The 15309-nt window shown below is 43.2% G+C and overlaps 1 protein-coding gene across 3 annotated transcripts in view; it reads left to right on the forward strand.

Moving 5' to 3' along the window:
* The window catches only part of PCLO (piccolo presynaptic cytomatrix protein), a 447385-nt gene that overhangs the window by 372737 nt on the left and 59339 nt on the right, over positions 1–15309 (forward strand). For all 3 annotated transcript variants that reach the window (XM_063926936.1, XM_063926938.1, XM_063926937.1), the window contains 4 exons: positions 7412–7479; positions 8235–8446; positions 11381–11431; positions 12138–12268. In XM_063926936.1, the coding sequence (XP_063783006.1) occupies positions 7412–7479; positions 8235–8446; positions 11381–11431; positions 12138–12268 (462 nt within the window). The remainder of the gene's footprint in view (positions 1–7411; positions 7480–8234; positions 8447–11380; positions 11432–12137; positions 12269–15309) is intronic.

The following is a 15309-nucleotide window of genomic DNA, read 5'->3' on the forward strand; positions in this document are numbered from 1 at the left end:
CTTCATACCGCATTTATTCTCTGTTTGTGCTCTGTATTTACTGACACATAAATAAGGGAGTGTTTTGCAGGTATTGTATTTGTTTGGCTTTATTGTACTGCTACGCTCTACAGCTACTTTCACTATAATGTCTGCCACAAAGGGCGGAAATCTGCGGATGCTCCTGCATCATGCAGTGCTTGCACCAAGGATTTACCTGAGGGGGAAGTTTTAACTGATGGTCTGTGTACTGGGTGCCATACATCTCCCAGTCAGTCTGCTGCTCCTGTAGCCAATCAGGAGCCACCTTGGGCGGTGTTTTCGACTCTGCTAAATACTCTTGTCACACGTCTTACACCCCCTATGGGACCTCTTGTGCCATTGCAGCCACATATTGTCCCTGTTGTAAATCTGCCCTGTGCGGATACACTACCTAGATTCAAAATTGAATCAGTCCTTGGTTAGTCAAAAACCTACCCCACTTCCATCTAGGACTAAGGGGTCGTCTAAGCGGGCATCTCGTACATTATTATTATTATTACATTTTATTTATTGGGCGCCACAAGTGTTACGCAGCGCTGTACAAAGGACAGTACAGGGAGACAAAACTTAGCATAACAGTAATTAAATAACAAAAATGGAGTACAGGTAACAAAGAGCAGCACAGTTCTCAAAACATAATACAGCTTAGATGGAAGTAGCAAGGGAGAAATCATTGTACTACTTGGGGCTTGCGGCCATAGATGGAGAGGAGCCTTTACCAGTGGGTGAAAAGCAGGTAAAGATGGTCGCTGACTGAAATGTGTCGAGAAGAGGGCTTAGACAATAGGAAAGAGGGCCCTGCTCTGAAGAGCTAACAATCTAGTGGGGAGGGGTGACAGACAGATGACATGAGGTGCAAGCAAGCAGGAGGAAGCCTGATGGCAGTATGTAAGCAAAGCAGAGATGTTCAAGGCGTGGGGCAGGGGGCTTGAGGAGCAGCCTAAGGACTAGGTTATGCATTGGAGGGGTACGCGTTGATAAATAGGTGGGTTTGCAGTGCCCGTTTGAAGCTTTGCAAGGTCGGGGAGAGTCTAATGTAGCGGGGGAGCGCGTTCCACTGAAGGGGTGCAGCACGGGCAAAATCCTGAACTCGTGCATGGGAAGCAGTGACCAAGGCAGAAGAGAGGCGACGGTCATCAGCCGACCGTAGTGGGCGGGAGGGGGTATGAAGGGAGAGGAGTTTGGAGATGTAGGGAGCAGTGGAATTAGAGATGGCCTTGTATGTGAGGATGAGGAGTTTGAAGAGGATTCTGTAGGGGAATGGGAGCCAGTGTAGATTTTGTCGAAGGGGAGTGGCAGAAGAGGAGCGGCAGTATCAGAAATATCCTGAGGTAGCTCTTCCTCTATAGCCTGAACCCATGCTTTGATGCCTTTTGTGGTCCAGGCGGCCACAGGATGTTTCTTCTGATGAGGATGGAGACTATACTGACCCGTCAGATACTGATACAGTTGCTTCTGACGAGGAACCTACATCTCAGGTTGATGTCCCTGACCTAGTGGTGGCTATTAAGCTGATTCTACAAATCGATGATGATGTAGATTACACTACTGCGTCTAACAAACGTGATAAGTTTAAACGTCAGAAGGTGACTAAAGTAGTATTACCGCATTCTTACCACTTAGTAGATATTCGTCAGGAACCTTGGTCTTCCGCAGGAAAGAAATTCTGATTAAAAAGATGGTAGCTCATTATCCTCTCCCTGCTGAGTTGTGTAACAAGTGGGAAAATTCACCACCAGTGGATTCCCATGTTACCCGACTTGTGGTGTCATCTACTCTGCCTGTCACCACCATCACTTCTGTGAAGGAACCGACGGATAAGCATGTGGAGGGACGCCTGAAGTCTATTTACTCCCTTACAGATGCTGTACATATACCCACCATAGTAGCCGCCTGGGCCACAAAAGGCATCAAAGCATGGGTTCAGGCTATAGAGGAAGAGCTACCTCAGGATATTTCTGATACTGCCAGACAATATCTATCTCATATTACCACCGCTTCCCATTATATTCAGGAGGCGTCCTCCGAGGCAGGTGTCATGGCGGCTAAGGCGTCAACTACGTCCATCCTGGCTCGCCGTATTTTATGGTTGTGGTCATGGAAGGTGGATCTGGACTCCAAAAAGACCTTGAAGGTACTTCCTTTCAAGGGTGACATCTTGTTCGGGGAAGATCTTAATAAGATTGTGACCGACTTAACGGCTGCTAAGACTGCATTTCTCCCAAACAATAATCCTTCTGCTCCGAAGGCAAAAAGTACCAATTTTCGTTCCTTTCGACCTTCAGGAAAAGCAAAGGGTCAGGCGTACCCGAAACAGGCTCGTGCTTCCAAAACCACTAAGCCCAAACCTAAACAATCCTGGGCTGCCCATCAGCCTGCTTCCAAACAAGACAAGCCAGCCATATGATGGGGCGGGCCTCCTCCTGGTTATTCCTTTGGATCCGTTGAAGGCGCAAACTCTACAACTGGTTGTGCGATCCCTCCTGGATACAGGAGTGGTAGTGCCAGTACCTCTGTCCCAGAGAGGCAGAGGACACTACTCGACCCTGTTGCTAGTCCTGAAACCCAATGGGTCTTTCTGGCCTATACTCAACCTCAAGTCTCTGAACAAGTTTGTGAGAGTGTGCAAGTTTTGTATGAAAACACTGCGCTCAATTGTACTGGCCATGGAACCCAGGGACTATATGGTATCCCTGGATATACAGGATGCTTACTTGCATATTTCTATTGCCATTTCGCATCAACAATATCTGCGGTTTGCAATTGGCAACCTACATTATCAATTCCAGGCTCTGCCATTTGGACTGACCACGGCTCCTCTGATCTTCACCAAGGTCATGGCCGTGATGATGGCCCATCTCCGTCATCAGGGAATCAGGATCCTGCCGTATCTGGACGACTTGCTGATCCTAGCGAACTCCCAAGATGTTCTCCTCGGTCATCTGCAATTCCTACAAGCCAACGGATGGCTCATCAACTGGAAAAGTCCTTGCTGGTCCCTGCTCGGAGCATGGTGCACATGGGGGCACTGCTGGATACACACAACCAAATACTGTTTCTGTCTCCAGAGGAAGTCCTGAACCTTCAGGACAGGATACGATGCTTCTTCTCTCGCACAAGAGTATCGGTACACTCAGTGATGCAAGTACTAGGCCTGATGGTGTTGACTTTCGACATGGTGGAGTACGCTCAATTTCATTCTCGCCCTCTGCAATAGTTGATCCTTTCCAAGTGGGATGGCCTACCTCATCGGATCAGGTCTCAGATGATCTCTTTGACTCCGGAGGTTTGTCTGGCTCTGTCCTGGTGGCTACAGGACCAGCAGTTGAGCAGGGACCGTCCCTTCTGGATCCCCAACTAGGTCCTCCTGACTACGGACACCAGTCTAAGGGGTTGGGGCATAGTGATGGAGCAACACTCTTTCCAGGGTTGGTGGATCCGGGAGGAATCTCTCCTCCCATAAACATTCTGGAATTGCGGGCAGTGTTCAACGTGTTAACTCTTGCCCTACCTCTACTACAGGGCAGGCCTGTTCATGTACGACAGACAGACAACGCCACCACGGTGGCATACATAAACCATCAGGATGACACTCGAAGCCACATGGCAATGATGGAAGTGTCAAAAATCCTTTGTTGGGCGGAACGCCATCTGCCAGCGTTATCGGCAGTGTTCATTCTGAGAGTACTCAACTGGGAAGAGGATTTCCTCAGTCGTCAGGACGTGCATGCCGGAGAGTAGAGTCTTCATCCAGAAGTCTTTCAACTCCTAGTGGACAAGTGGGGCCTACCAGAGTAGACCTGATGGCGTCTCAACACAATCACAAGTTTCCGGTTTTCGGATCAAGGACAAGGGATCCTCAAGCAGCATTCGTGGATGCACTGGCAATTCCACGGAACCTTTTGGCTGCCCTACATGTTCCCTCCAGTGTCACTCCTGCCCAGGATACTATGGATGCTCAAGCAAGAAGGAGGAATACTACTCATGGTCGCTCCAGCGTGGCCCAGACTGCATTGGTTCTCAGACCTGCAGGGTCTGTCTATAGATCATCCTCTTCTACTTCCTCAATGCCCAGACCTCCTTGTTCAGGGCCCTTGTGTCTACTCGGACCTGGGCAGACTGACTTTGACGGCGTGGCTCTTGAAGCATCGCTACTGAGGGCCAAAGGGTTTTCCAAGGTGGTTATCCAGACTATGCTGAAGGCCCGTAAACTGGCGTCTGCACGTATTTATTACAGGATCTGGAATTCTTACTTCACCTTGTGTGCTGCTAAGAATTACGATGCATATAAATTCAGAACTTCCAGACTTTTGGCTTTTCTGCAACAAGGTCTGGACTTAGGCCTCCCTCAAGGTTCATATATCTGCCTTGTCAGTGTGTTCAGAGAAAAATTGCATCTATTCCTGGCATTCATACTTTCACTCGGGGTATTTTATGGAATCAGCCTCCCTATGTCCCTCCATAGAATTATCTATTGTCCTGACTGCCTTGCAAGAGTCTCCATTTGAACCTCTTGAGTCTGTGGACCTTAAATGGCTTACGCTTAAGGTCCTGTTTCTGCTGGCTATTGTCTCTGCTAGGAGGGTGTCTGACTTAGGCACTTTGCCCTGTCGTCCGCCCTTTCTGATTGTTCACTGTTACCGTGCAGTTCTTCGAACTCGCCCTGGTTATTTGCATAAGGTGGTGTCATCTTTTCACCTCAACCAAGAGATTGTGGTTCCGGCCTTCGACTCTTCTGGTTTATCCTCCAAAGAGCGGTCTTTGGATGTAATACGGGCTCTCCGTATATATGTGGAGAGGTCTGCCTCTGTCAGAAGATCAGATTCCCTTTTTGTACTGTTTGGTTTTCACAAACTTGGCTGGCCTGTGAATAAGCAAACCTTGACCAGATGGTTTAGAATGGTGATTGCACAAGCTTATGCGCAGGCTGGACTCCCAGCTCCTGCTGCTTTCAAGGCCCATTCTACTCTGTCTGTTGGACCTTCTTGGGCAGCACGCCGTGGCGCGTCCGCTGAACAATTGTGCAAGGCGGCTACGTGGTTCTCAGTGAACACATTCATTAGGTTCTATGCCTTTGATACTTCCGCCTCCTAGGATGCTTCCTGTGGACGCCGGGTTCTTGTGCCCGCTACTGTGCATCCTTTCCTGTGAGGTACTGCTTTAGGACTTCCCCGATGGTTTCCCTGTGGAACACTGTGTACCCCACTGCAGAAAAGGAGATTTATGGTAGACTTACCATAGTTAAATCTCTTTCTGCGAGGTACACTGGGTTCCACAGGGCACCCACCCTGACGCACTTAGCTTCTTTGGGTTTGTGTGGCATTAGCCGCTGGTCCCTTCTCCTGTCGTGAGAATGTGGTTCTATGTGACTAACATCTGCCTTCTCTTTTACCTGCTACTGCATTGGACTGGTTAACGAAACTGAGCTCCAGTGCCCGGAGGCGAGGTTATAGAGGAGGCCCTGCAATGAAGCCTGGGAATAGTCAAAGCTTTAGCCTGTTGGTGCCTCTGGATCAAGATCCAACTCTACACCCCGATGTTTTCCCTGTGGAACCCAGTTTACCTCGCAGAAAGAGATTTAACTACAGTAAGTCTACCATAAATCTCCTTATTTATCAATCTGCGGCTGTTGCAAGACGCCACTTCCCAGCGGTTTGGCGGTGAAGTAAAATTTGAGTGCACTATTTTTAGAGCACTGCACATGTATGGGGTTTCCTAATTTTCTTATTTGTGAATAGATTTTTTTATGTATTTATTTATTAATTAAATAAATACATTTTTTAATACACACACACACGTTTCTCATTGCCACAAGATCATCTGGTTCACTTTTGACAAGTAGACTATAAGGAACAACAAGGCACCTTATATTTCTACATGATGCCATTTTATTGAACATAATGTTTACAATTATGCAACACTAGATGGTGCTGTTTTCTCACCTAATGTTTTAAATATATATACACCCCTCCTGTAATCTAACCCTAATCCACCCCTCCTGCAGTCTAACCCTAACCCACACCTCCTGCAGTTTAACCCTAATCCACCCCTCCTGCAGTCTAACCCTAACCCACCTTTCCTGCAGTCTAACCGTAATCCACGCCTCCTGTAGTCTAACCCTAATCCACCCCTCCTGTAGTTTTACCCTAATTTACCCCTCCTGCAGTCTAACCCTAATCCACCCCTCCTGTAGTCTAACCCTAATCCACCCCTCCTGCAGTCTAACCCTAATCCACCCCTCCTGTAGTCTAACCCTAACCCACCTTTCCTGCAGTCTAACCGTAATCCACCCCTCCTGCAGTCTAACCCACCCCTCCTGCAGTCTAACCCTAACTGTCCCCTTCAGCATCCTGACTCTCCCCCTCATGCCTAACCCTAAACCTATTACTCCCCATTGAGATCCATCGGGATTTTGACCGTCAGTAGTCTGGAGCCGGTATTGTGACCATAGGGATGGTCACCGTTGGGATCCTAACTACATCCTGGATAATGCATGAATGGGTTTGTGACCCAAGAATGTGCTGCAGATATTGAAGTCAATTACTAACATTTCATTTTTACCAAATATACCCACACAGCATGCCAGCTTTCCCCTTTTCAGCAGTGACTCATGTGTGACTGGTAGCAATATTATTGCTAAGGAAAAATGAGTCCCTAGAGTAAAAGTAAGAGAGAAGAGTCCGAGAGATGAAGAAATGTTGTGAGTGTCACTGAGAATATGGGACACGGTCTTGCTGCAAAGAAAGCTGCAGGGAGGCAGGGCCATTGTAGTACAACAGTTTTTAATGTATTTCCTAGATTTTGTAGTTGTAGTTTTTCATTTTTTTGGAAATTTTATTTTTGTAATTGTTTTGTATTGGGGCACTTTTTTCAGACAAAGGGGAGGAAATAGGTCAATTAAATTGTAGGATCATTTAATTGATCTAATTGAATAAGTTGAATACACTTTACCTCTTACCTCTTTTTTAATAACCAGACTTGTTCTATTACTATTTGTCCCCAATTGTAAAGTGCTACTGAATATGCCTGTTCTACATAAATAATTGTTAACAATGTTTATCTTGATATTAAAATTGGACCTGGTGATACTAAACTGCACTATTTGGATATCTAATATCTTTTGAGCAAATAATTCTGTATTTTCCATTTTGAATATGGACCAGCGCAGAGGGGTTTATGTGCTGAACTTTCACCTACAAACCTCATTACCTGTGCCTACAGCACCACTGCCCATGCATGTGGTATACTGTACAGATGTAGTCACGTTCATCTTTGCTGTAAGCTATAGCTGAACAATAACTTTATCTTACATATGAGCTTTGAATCGAACATAAAAAACTAGTAATGTAAATTAATTTAGTTGTTGGGTTTCTTTCACCCTTTTTCTCAGGGATATCAACATGTTTTCAAATTCTGAAACTCCCCAGAACTTAGAACTACATGACCCAGGCAAGGCTGGTAAGTCACATGAATTAATATTTAACAAAGAAATTATTTTTATTTTGTTTCATTTGTTACAATACACTAATAAAACAAAAGAACAAAACATTTAATGTATACCTGGTTGTCACTACATGTTATTTTTAGCAAAATAAGCGAACATGATTGCAAAGAAAATAACAGTAGTTTTTTCTATATTTGGTATTGAGGCAGCCACACCTGTTCAGATGATTTTAACATATAGTATAGGTATATTTTTACGTAGTGACGTCTTTTGTAAGTCGCCACTTCTCCGCAGGCTTAACATCAAAACTGAAAGCGGCAATAATATTAGTATTATAAAGAACAAAGTGGTTTATACTTAATATTAGTACCACTTTTAGTTTTGAGGTCAAAACCACCGAGACGCAAACTGCTGCTTTGTAAATATACACCATAGACCAGGACTGGCCAACCTGTGGCTCTCCAGCTGTTGTAAGACTACAACTCCCAGCATGTTTTGCTATTAGGGAATGCTAAAACTGTGGCAGGGCATTCTGGGATATGTAGTTTCACAAGAACTAAAGAACCACTGATTGGCCAGACCTGCCATAGACAGTAATGTTTTTCAGTACTGTAATAGTGAAAGTCAATATGATTATATGGACAGATCTGGAACACATCAACATGTATGATACAACCTATTCTGTGAGAGCTGTGTATAAGAAATCACCCACAGCGCTACAATTAGCTTGTACTTTATTTATCAGACTATTGTTTGTGTGACATTACAGTGGAGAAAACAAGGTCTCCTGGAGTGGACCCTAAGCAGCTAGCAGCTGAACTCCAGAAGGTCTCCCAGCAACAGACAACTTTTGTTGCATCTTCGGCAATGGAGAAAGGATCCTACATTCATTCTGGAACAACATCAGCAGGCTCCAGTTCAGTCCCTAGCCCCGGACAGCCTGGCTCTCCCTCAGTAAGCAAGAAGAGGCACAGCAGCAAGGTAAACTGTAGCTCAGGGGTGGACAAAGAGCATAGTAATATTTTTGTTATTTTGTTTTTGCTTGTTCTCTTTTTTCATTCTTGCAACTGGCATTTCAAGCTAATTTTTGACACAATGTAAAATATGTACAACTGCATAGCTGCCCGCTATAATAATCACATACGTTACATGCTAAAGCTATACATACTGTATATACATTTGAAAATGTGGACACAAAGTGCATAATATATGGACCTATTCGGTCCCGTTATTCTGGGACCAAGAACATGAATTAAATTCCACTGCAACGGTGTAAAACTTGCTATATTACATTGCAAATAAGAAAACAATGGCCCTCATTCCGAGTTGTTCGCTCGGTATTTTTCATCGCATCGCAGTGAAAATCCGCTTAGTACGCATGCGCAATGTTCGCACTGCGACTGCGCCAAGTAACTTTACTATGAAGAAAGTATTTTTACTCACGGCTTTTTCTTCGCTCCGGCGATCGTAATGTGATTGACAGGAAATGGGTGTTACTGGGCGGATACACGGCGTTTCAGGGGCGTGTGGCTGAAAACGCTACCGTTTCCGGAAAAAACGCAGGAGTGGCCGGGGAAACGGTGGGAGTGCCTGGGCGAACGCTGGGTGTGTTTGTGACGACAACCAGGAACGACAAGCACTGAAATGATCGCACAGGCAGAGTAAGTCTGGAGCTACTCTGAAACTGCTAACTCGTTTGTAATCGCAATATTGCGCGTACGTCGGTCGCAATTTTAAGAAGCTAAGATTCACTCCCAGTAGGCGGCGGCTTAGCGTGTGTAACTCTGCTACATTCGCCTTGCGAGCGAACAACTCGGAATGAGGGCCCATGTTGTCATCTGTTGGTTTTATTAACTGTTGAAAATAAGATATCTTTCTGTAATGTTCCTTGCTATTTATTGCAGTGATTTTTAAGTTTATGATTGTTTTATTGGACCTGATCCATCCATCATCTCATGCCATTCCTATGTTGAGCGATTGTTTTTTTGCTACTGCGGCATGCACAAAAATCTCTAAAAACTTGTACGTGTATAAATTACACAGTGTGTACGCACAAGGGCGCAGTTGTGATTAAAATTCACAGTGGGCAGGATGTACCACACATGCGATGTACCACACATCGCATTGATACTAATCACATACTGTATGTACTAACATATGCAATTAGCATTGCAAAGAAGAGCTTTTCCGATAAAAGTGGCCCTTTGCGATGCTGGGACTTCTGGGTTTCGGCCCAGGAAGTGGCGTACATGGATCACTGTCATGAAGACTGCGGAAAAAAGCCCATAGGCTTCTGTAGGGTAACACATCGAATCACCTGCGCCCTGGGCTTAGTACATAAGGGAAATGCAGCCAAAGTCCCAAAACAGGCTTTCAACGCATTTGCCCTTTAGTACATCCCACCCCTAATGTAATGGAAAAGTACTGCGTATTCCTGGGAGGTGACTGAAAGGTGGCAATTCAGAAACATGAAAATGGTCCATCTTATGGGTGTTCTAGAAATGTAGCGGACATGTCACTGAAGTGTTTCTGCACACAGACACTTCATAGTTTACAGTGGAGGCCATACTCAGACTGAGAATCTGCTCCTGCCATAGGGCTGGGGCAGATTTTTATGGTGCGACCGATGGTGGCGTCTGAAGACACACCTTGCAGTATTACTGTGTATACAGATGCGCAAAGTTGGTGTCTCAGTGTTTGCACATTCATACGCATGGATGTACCGAGAGCAAAGGCTTAGTAGCAGCATTTGCATAAAGTCTCAGACTGGCAAACACCAAAAACCACATCCATATCTGCATCCTACTCTGGAGCTATACTTGTGTCTCATTATGTATTACATACAGATGTGTCCTCTTACCTCCTTGCTGCAGTCACGCTAAACAGCCCTTCAAGACATGCCATGACGTGATAATGCCAAGCATTTTTTTTTGCAATTGTGTTCGCGAAAATGCGATGTAATGAAATAGGATGCACGAACAGCTTCTGCTGATTAAAATGATGTCCAGCATGCCTATATTCTGTGTGTATTTGCGGCTGTATCTGCATCCAAAATGCAACATTACAGTGCAGTGGCGTCACAATGGGAGTGTGGCCTGCACCCGGGTGACACCAATGTGCTGACTGTACCGGCACTGTACTTTCACTGGTATACGGGGGGCAGTCCGCATATCCGGAACCCCCGGAGTGACGACACGAGGGTGTGGTCAGCAAGGTCATGCCCCCTGCCTGCGAGACAACACCCATTCTTTTGCAAAGCCACACACTTCATGTTCCCTCCCGCATCAGGTGTCAGTGTAATCAATGACGCCTCTGTTACAGTGTTTTCCAGGAAAACACTGAAGCATACAGTAGCATTTTGTAGGCAAACACAATCGCAGTCACACACAGAATATAGGCATGCATATAATTTTAATCACCAGAAGCTGCTTGTGCATCCCGTTTCATTGCTTTGCATTTTTGCAGAAAAAAATTGCAAAAAAATAAGTTTGGCGCTACCGAGTCGCACGACACTCACGCATTATGTGTAACGCGACTTGTAGCACACAGAGCAAAACTGTAAGAGGACACATCTGTATCTGCTAACTGTCCCAATTTCATTCAGACTATCTGTTTTCTCTGTGATATTATGGATCTTTTATAGCAATATAAAGGTAGATCGTATTAGCTTATTCATGATTAAACATTCCAGACTTTTGTAGCAAGAAAATTAGCATTTTGTTAGCTCACAGCATTGTCTCCACACAGTGGTTACAATTGTTCATTTGTTTCTATATCTAAAACAAAGATAGACAGACAGATATATAGTGATTGGAGTATGGAGAGAAGATGAAAGTTATGCCATGGAATTTGTATATATTAGCTCATACAGTAGGTTCAAATAATTAACCACTGTTTCTCTTTTTGTTTTCACAGTCCACTGAAGCTATAAAATCACATTCACATCCAATTACTGGTGACATTCAGGTACTATAAATAAATAATTTATGTTTTGCTTAATATGTTTATGAGTGAAAGTTTGAAAGTTCTTTAAATCACAAAACATTGTTTTTTAATGCAGGTAAATTACTATTTGGAACCATACGCAAAAAGTATTGCAAATGCTAACTGTGTAGCATTATTTTAGCATACAAATATGTCCTCACACACCTTTACTGAAAAGGTCTGCATGGCGCGGTGCAGCATAGCCATGTCATTGCAGTCCTTTGATTTGCTAATATTCACAGGGAAACCAGATATAACCGCAGGTAGCAGGAGCATACCTTCCCGCTACCCTTGCTCTTACACTGCGGCAGAGTCTACCTCCATATGTAGGGCAGCGGGAGCATCTTACTCCCGCAGCCTGTGAGCACACAGCATTTTCTGTATGCGTTCGCGGGTGCATGTGTATGCATAGATGCCACGCTATGCCAGGAATCTTTGCCTGCAATGCAAACGCATATCACACAAAGATGCATGGGGACACATCTGTAACTGGAACTGTCCCTTATCTGAAGCAGCGAACTCCCGTTCAGTGTAACATCACATACCTGACAGTATATAAAGCAATTTAAATAACTTTGTACTTCACAGAAATGGCAGTGAGCCTTTTGTTCACTATCCTGCCCTTTATGATATATATGTGTCTGTGGACATATCCAATATGAGACAGTTGTTTTCTATGTTTTTGTAGCTTCAAGTTAATTATGACAAGCATCTTGGTAACCTTATAATTCACATACTTCAAGCAAGGAGTCTTGTTCCCAGGGACAACAATGGTTACTCAGACCCTTTTGTGAAAGTATATCTTCTTCCAGGAAGAGGGTAAGATGAATATTACTATTAATCTTGCTAAATAAATGCTTTACAAAACATATAGAACGTTTAGCCATTTGTAAATGTTTGAGAATAGAAAGGGAGTAGTAGTCCTGCACTTGCCTAAATCTGTATATTACAATTTGTATGTGTAATAACAACCAACTGTAGAAAGAATATTATATGGAAGAATTCCTTAATACTGAATAACGTTTGTTGGCGGTGCTCCCCAGAGGAAAAATGACAATCAAATCACAAAAGGGGTTGTCCCAAAGAAAAGGAAACTTGGGACAGAAGAAGCTAACCTCTTTGTGGGGGCACTCATTAAATTAATTGTATAAATCTATAGGTTAAAATGTAGCTTTTATTAGTTCATTAAAAATAAGTGTATGATTTCTTCATAATAACCCTTGAGAAGAAATAGCATATAGTGGGGGGAGTGGTCTAATTAATTTAAGGTAATAATCCTCTTTAACGATACTCCCTAGGGTGAAAATATCAAAAAGTCAAATAGGTCAAAGAATATATAAATATATGGACGGTGGTTACAGTACTGTATTCGTATAAACCACCACCCGGTATAATAAATAGTAAAATAAGATGCTACCGTAAATATGTTAAGGTTGATTTGTCACAATGCTGCTGAATTCGTAATGATGAATTATCAAGAATATCATTCCTCCAACCCCTGTAAGGAAAAAGTCAAACCTAGTAGAAAGGGGAGGGGAAAGGTGTATAAATCCGTGAGGACCTAACTCAAAATGTGGCAGTCTCTCTCGCGGTTGTAATACAGATATACACCTATCCGTTATAGCTGTAATTGATCAAATACATCATTAAAATCAGGTGAACCCAAATCTCATTTATAGTATAAATTGTCAATTTGTAACTTTCACCATCAAGCAGAAAAGGAGGTTAATGTATTATAATCTAGTGACCCCTTGTCATACCTAGATATATCAGCCAATTAAGTATCCTTGTTCACACTGTAACCAGAATATAACAGTGCATATGAGAGAAATATAGAAACCTCATAGTTATGCAACAAGGTATCCTGTTAGCAATATTTCACATCCTCCATCACAATATCTCCAGACAAACGGCAGAGATAGCCTTGACTTTTGTAACATGTATATATAACTTTTGTTAACAGACAGTGGAGAGAAGATCCCGCTCCGTTACCCCGGGCAACATCTGCTGCCTTCCCATGTGTGCACTGAGGCACAGTGAATGAGGGGTGAGAGTATTAGCCCTGGGTGGTTGCGGGTAGAAGAAAGAGAAGGGTGTTTCTGCTTTCGAGCGTTCCTGTGTTCTGGGACCCTGGTGATAAGGTTATCATTGCAGGGTAACAGGCATAGTACTTGCTCGATGAGAGAACACTGAGTTACCTTCAAGCTTCTCTGTATAGTATCAGCGTGTAGTTGTTCAATTGGCTAATAGTAGTAGATGACAGGTAGCATCTTCCAATATAACGGGTTTTTCACTAGTGGCCGGACTCCAGCCGCACGCGTGTGTGTACCCAAACCGGAGCTGAAAAACCCGTTATATTGGAAGATGCTACCTGTCATCTACTACTATTAGCCAATTGAACAACTACACGCTGATACTATACAGAGAAGCTTGAAGGTAACTCAGTGTTCTCTCATCGAGCAAGTACTATGCCTGTTACCCTGCAATGATAACCTTATCACCAGGGTCCCAGAACACAGGAACGCTCGAAAGCAGAAACACCCTTCTCTTTCTTCTACCCGCAACCACCCAGGGCTAATACTCTCACCCCTCATTCACTGTGCCTCAGTGCACACATGGGAAGGCAGCAGATGTTGCCCGGGGTAACGGAGCGGGATCTTCTCTCCACTGTCTGTTAACAAAAGTTATATATACATGTTACAAAAGTCAAGGCTATCTCTGCCGTTTGTCTGGAGATATTGTGATGGAGGATGTGAAATATTGCTAACAGGATACCTTGTTGCATAACTATGAGGTTTCTATATTTCTCTCATATGTACTGTTATATTCTGGTTACAGTGTGAACAAGGATAATTAATTGTCTGATATATCTAGGTATGACAAGGGGTCACTAGATTATAATACATTAACCTCCTTTTCTGCTTGATGGTGAAAGTTACAAATTGACAACTTATACTATAAATGAAATTTGGGTTCACCTGATTTTAATGATGTATTTGATCAATTACAGCTATAACGGATAGGTGTATATCTGTATTACAACCGCGAGAGAGACTGCCACATTTTGAGTTAGGTCCTCACGGATTTATACACCTTTCCCCTCCCCTTTCTACTAGGTTTGACTTTTTCCTTACAGGGGTTGGAGGAATGATATTCTTGATAATTCATCATTACGAATTCAGCAGCATTGTGACAAATCAACCTTAACATATTTACGGTAGCATCTTATTTTACTATTTATTATACCGGGTGGTGGTTTATACGAATACAGTACTGTAACCACCGTCCATATATTTATATATTCTTTGACCTATTTGACTTTTTGATATTTTCACCCTAGGGAGTATCGTTAAAGAGGATTATTACCTTAAATTAATTAGACCACTCCCCCCACTATATGCTATTTCTTCTCAAGGGTTATTATGAAGAAATCATACACTTATTTTTAATGAACTAATAAAAGCTACATTTTAACCTATAGATTTATACAATTAATTTAATGAGTGCCCCCACAAAGAGGTTAGCTTCTTCTGTCTCAAGTTTCCTTTTCTTTGGGACAGCCCCTTTTGTGATTTAAATGTTTGAGAATGTCAAATGGGTTCACACATTCTATCCATGAGAATATAGCGTAACTGAGTAAAGGAAACAACATTGTTATAATGTAATATAGGCAAACAGCAGTTTATTGATATACAATTGTTATTGAAAAATTTATAACAGATATATTTTTGTCTGATTAAAGCTTTTATGTAAAACTGGACTGAGAATTGCTTAGTAATGTTATTGTCAGATAATAGCCAAGAGAAAACCCCAATGCTAGGAGAACCGTACTCTTTACAGAGTACACATTTTACCTTACA

Source organism: Pseudophryne corroboree, chromosome 6, assembly GCF_028390025.1.
Source record: "Pseudophryne corroboree isolate aPseCor3 chromosome 6, aPseCor3.hap2, whole genome shotgun sequence".
In the NCBI taxonomy this organism is placed as follows: Eukaryota; Metazoa; Chordata; class Amphibia; order Anura; family Myobatrachidae; genus Pseudophryne; species Pseudophryne corroboree.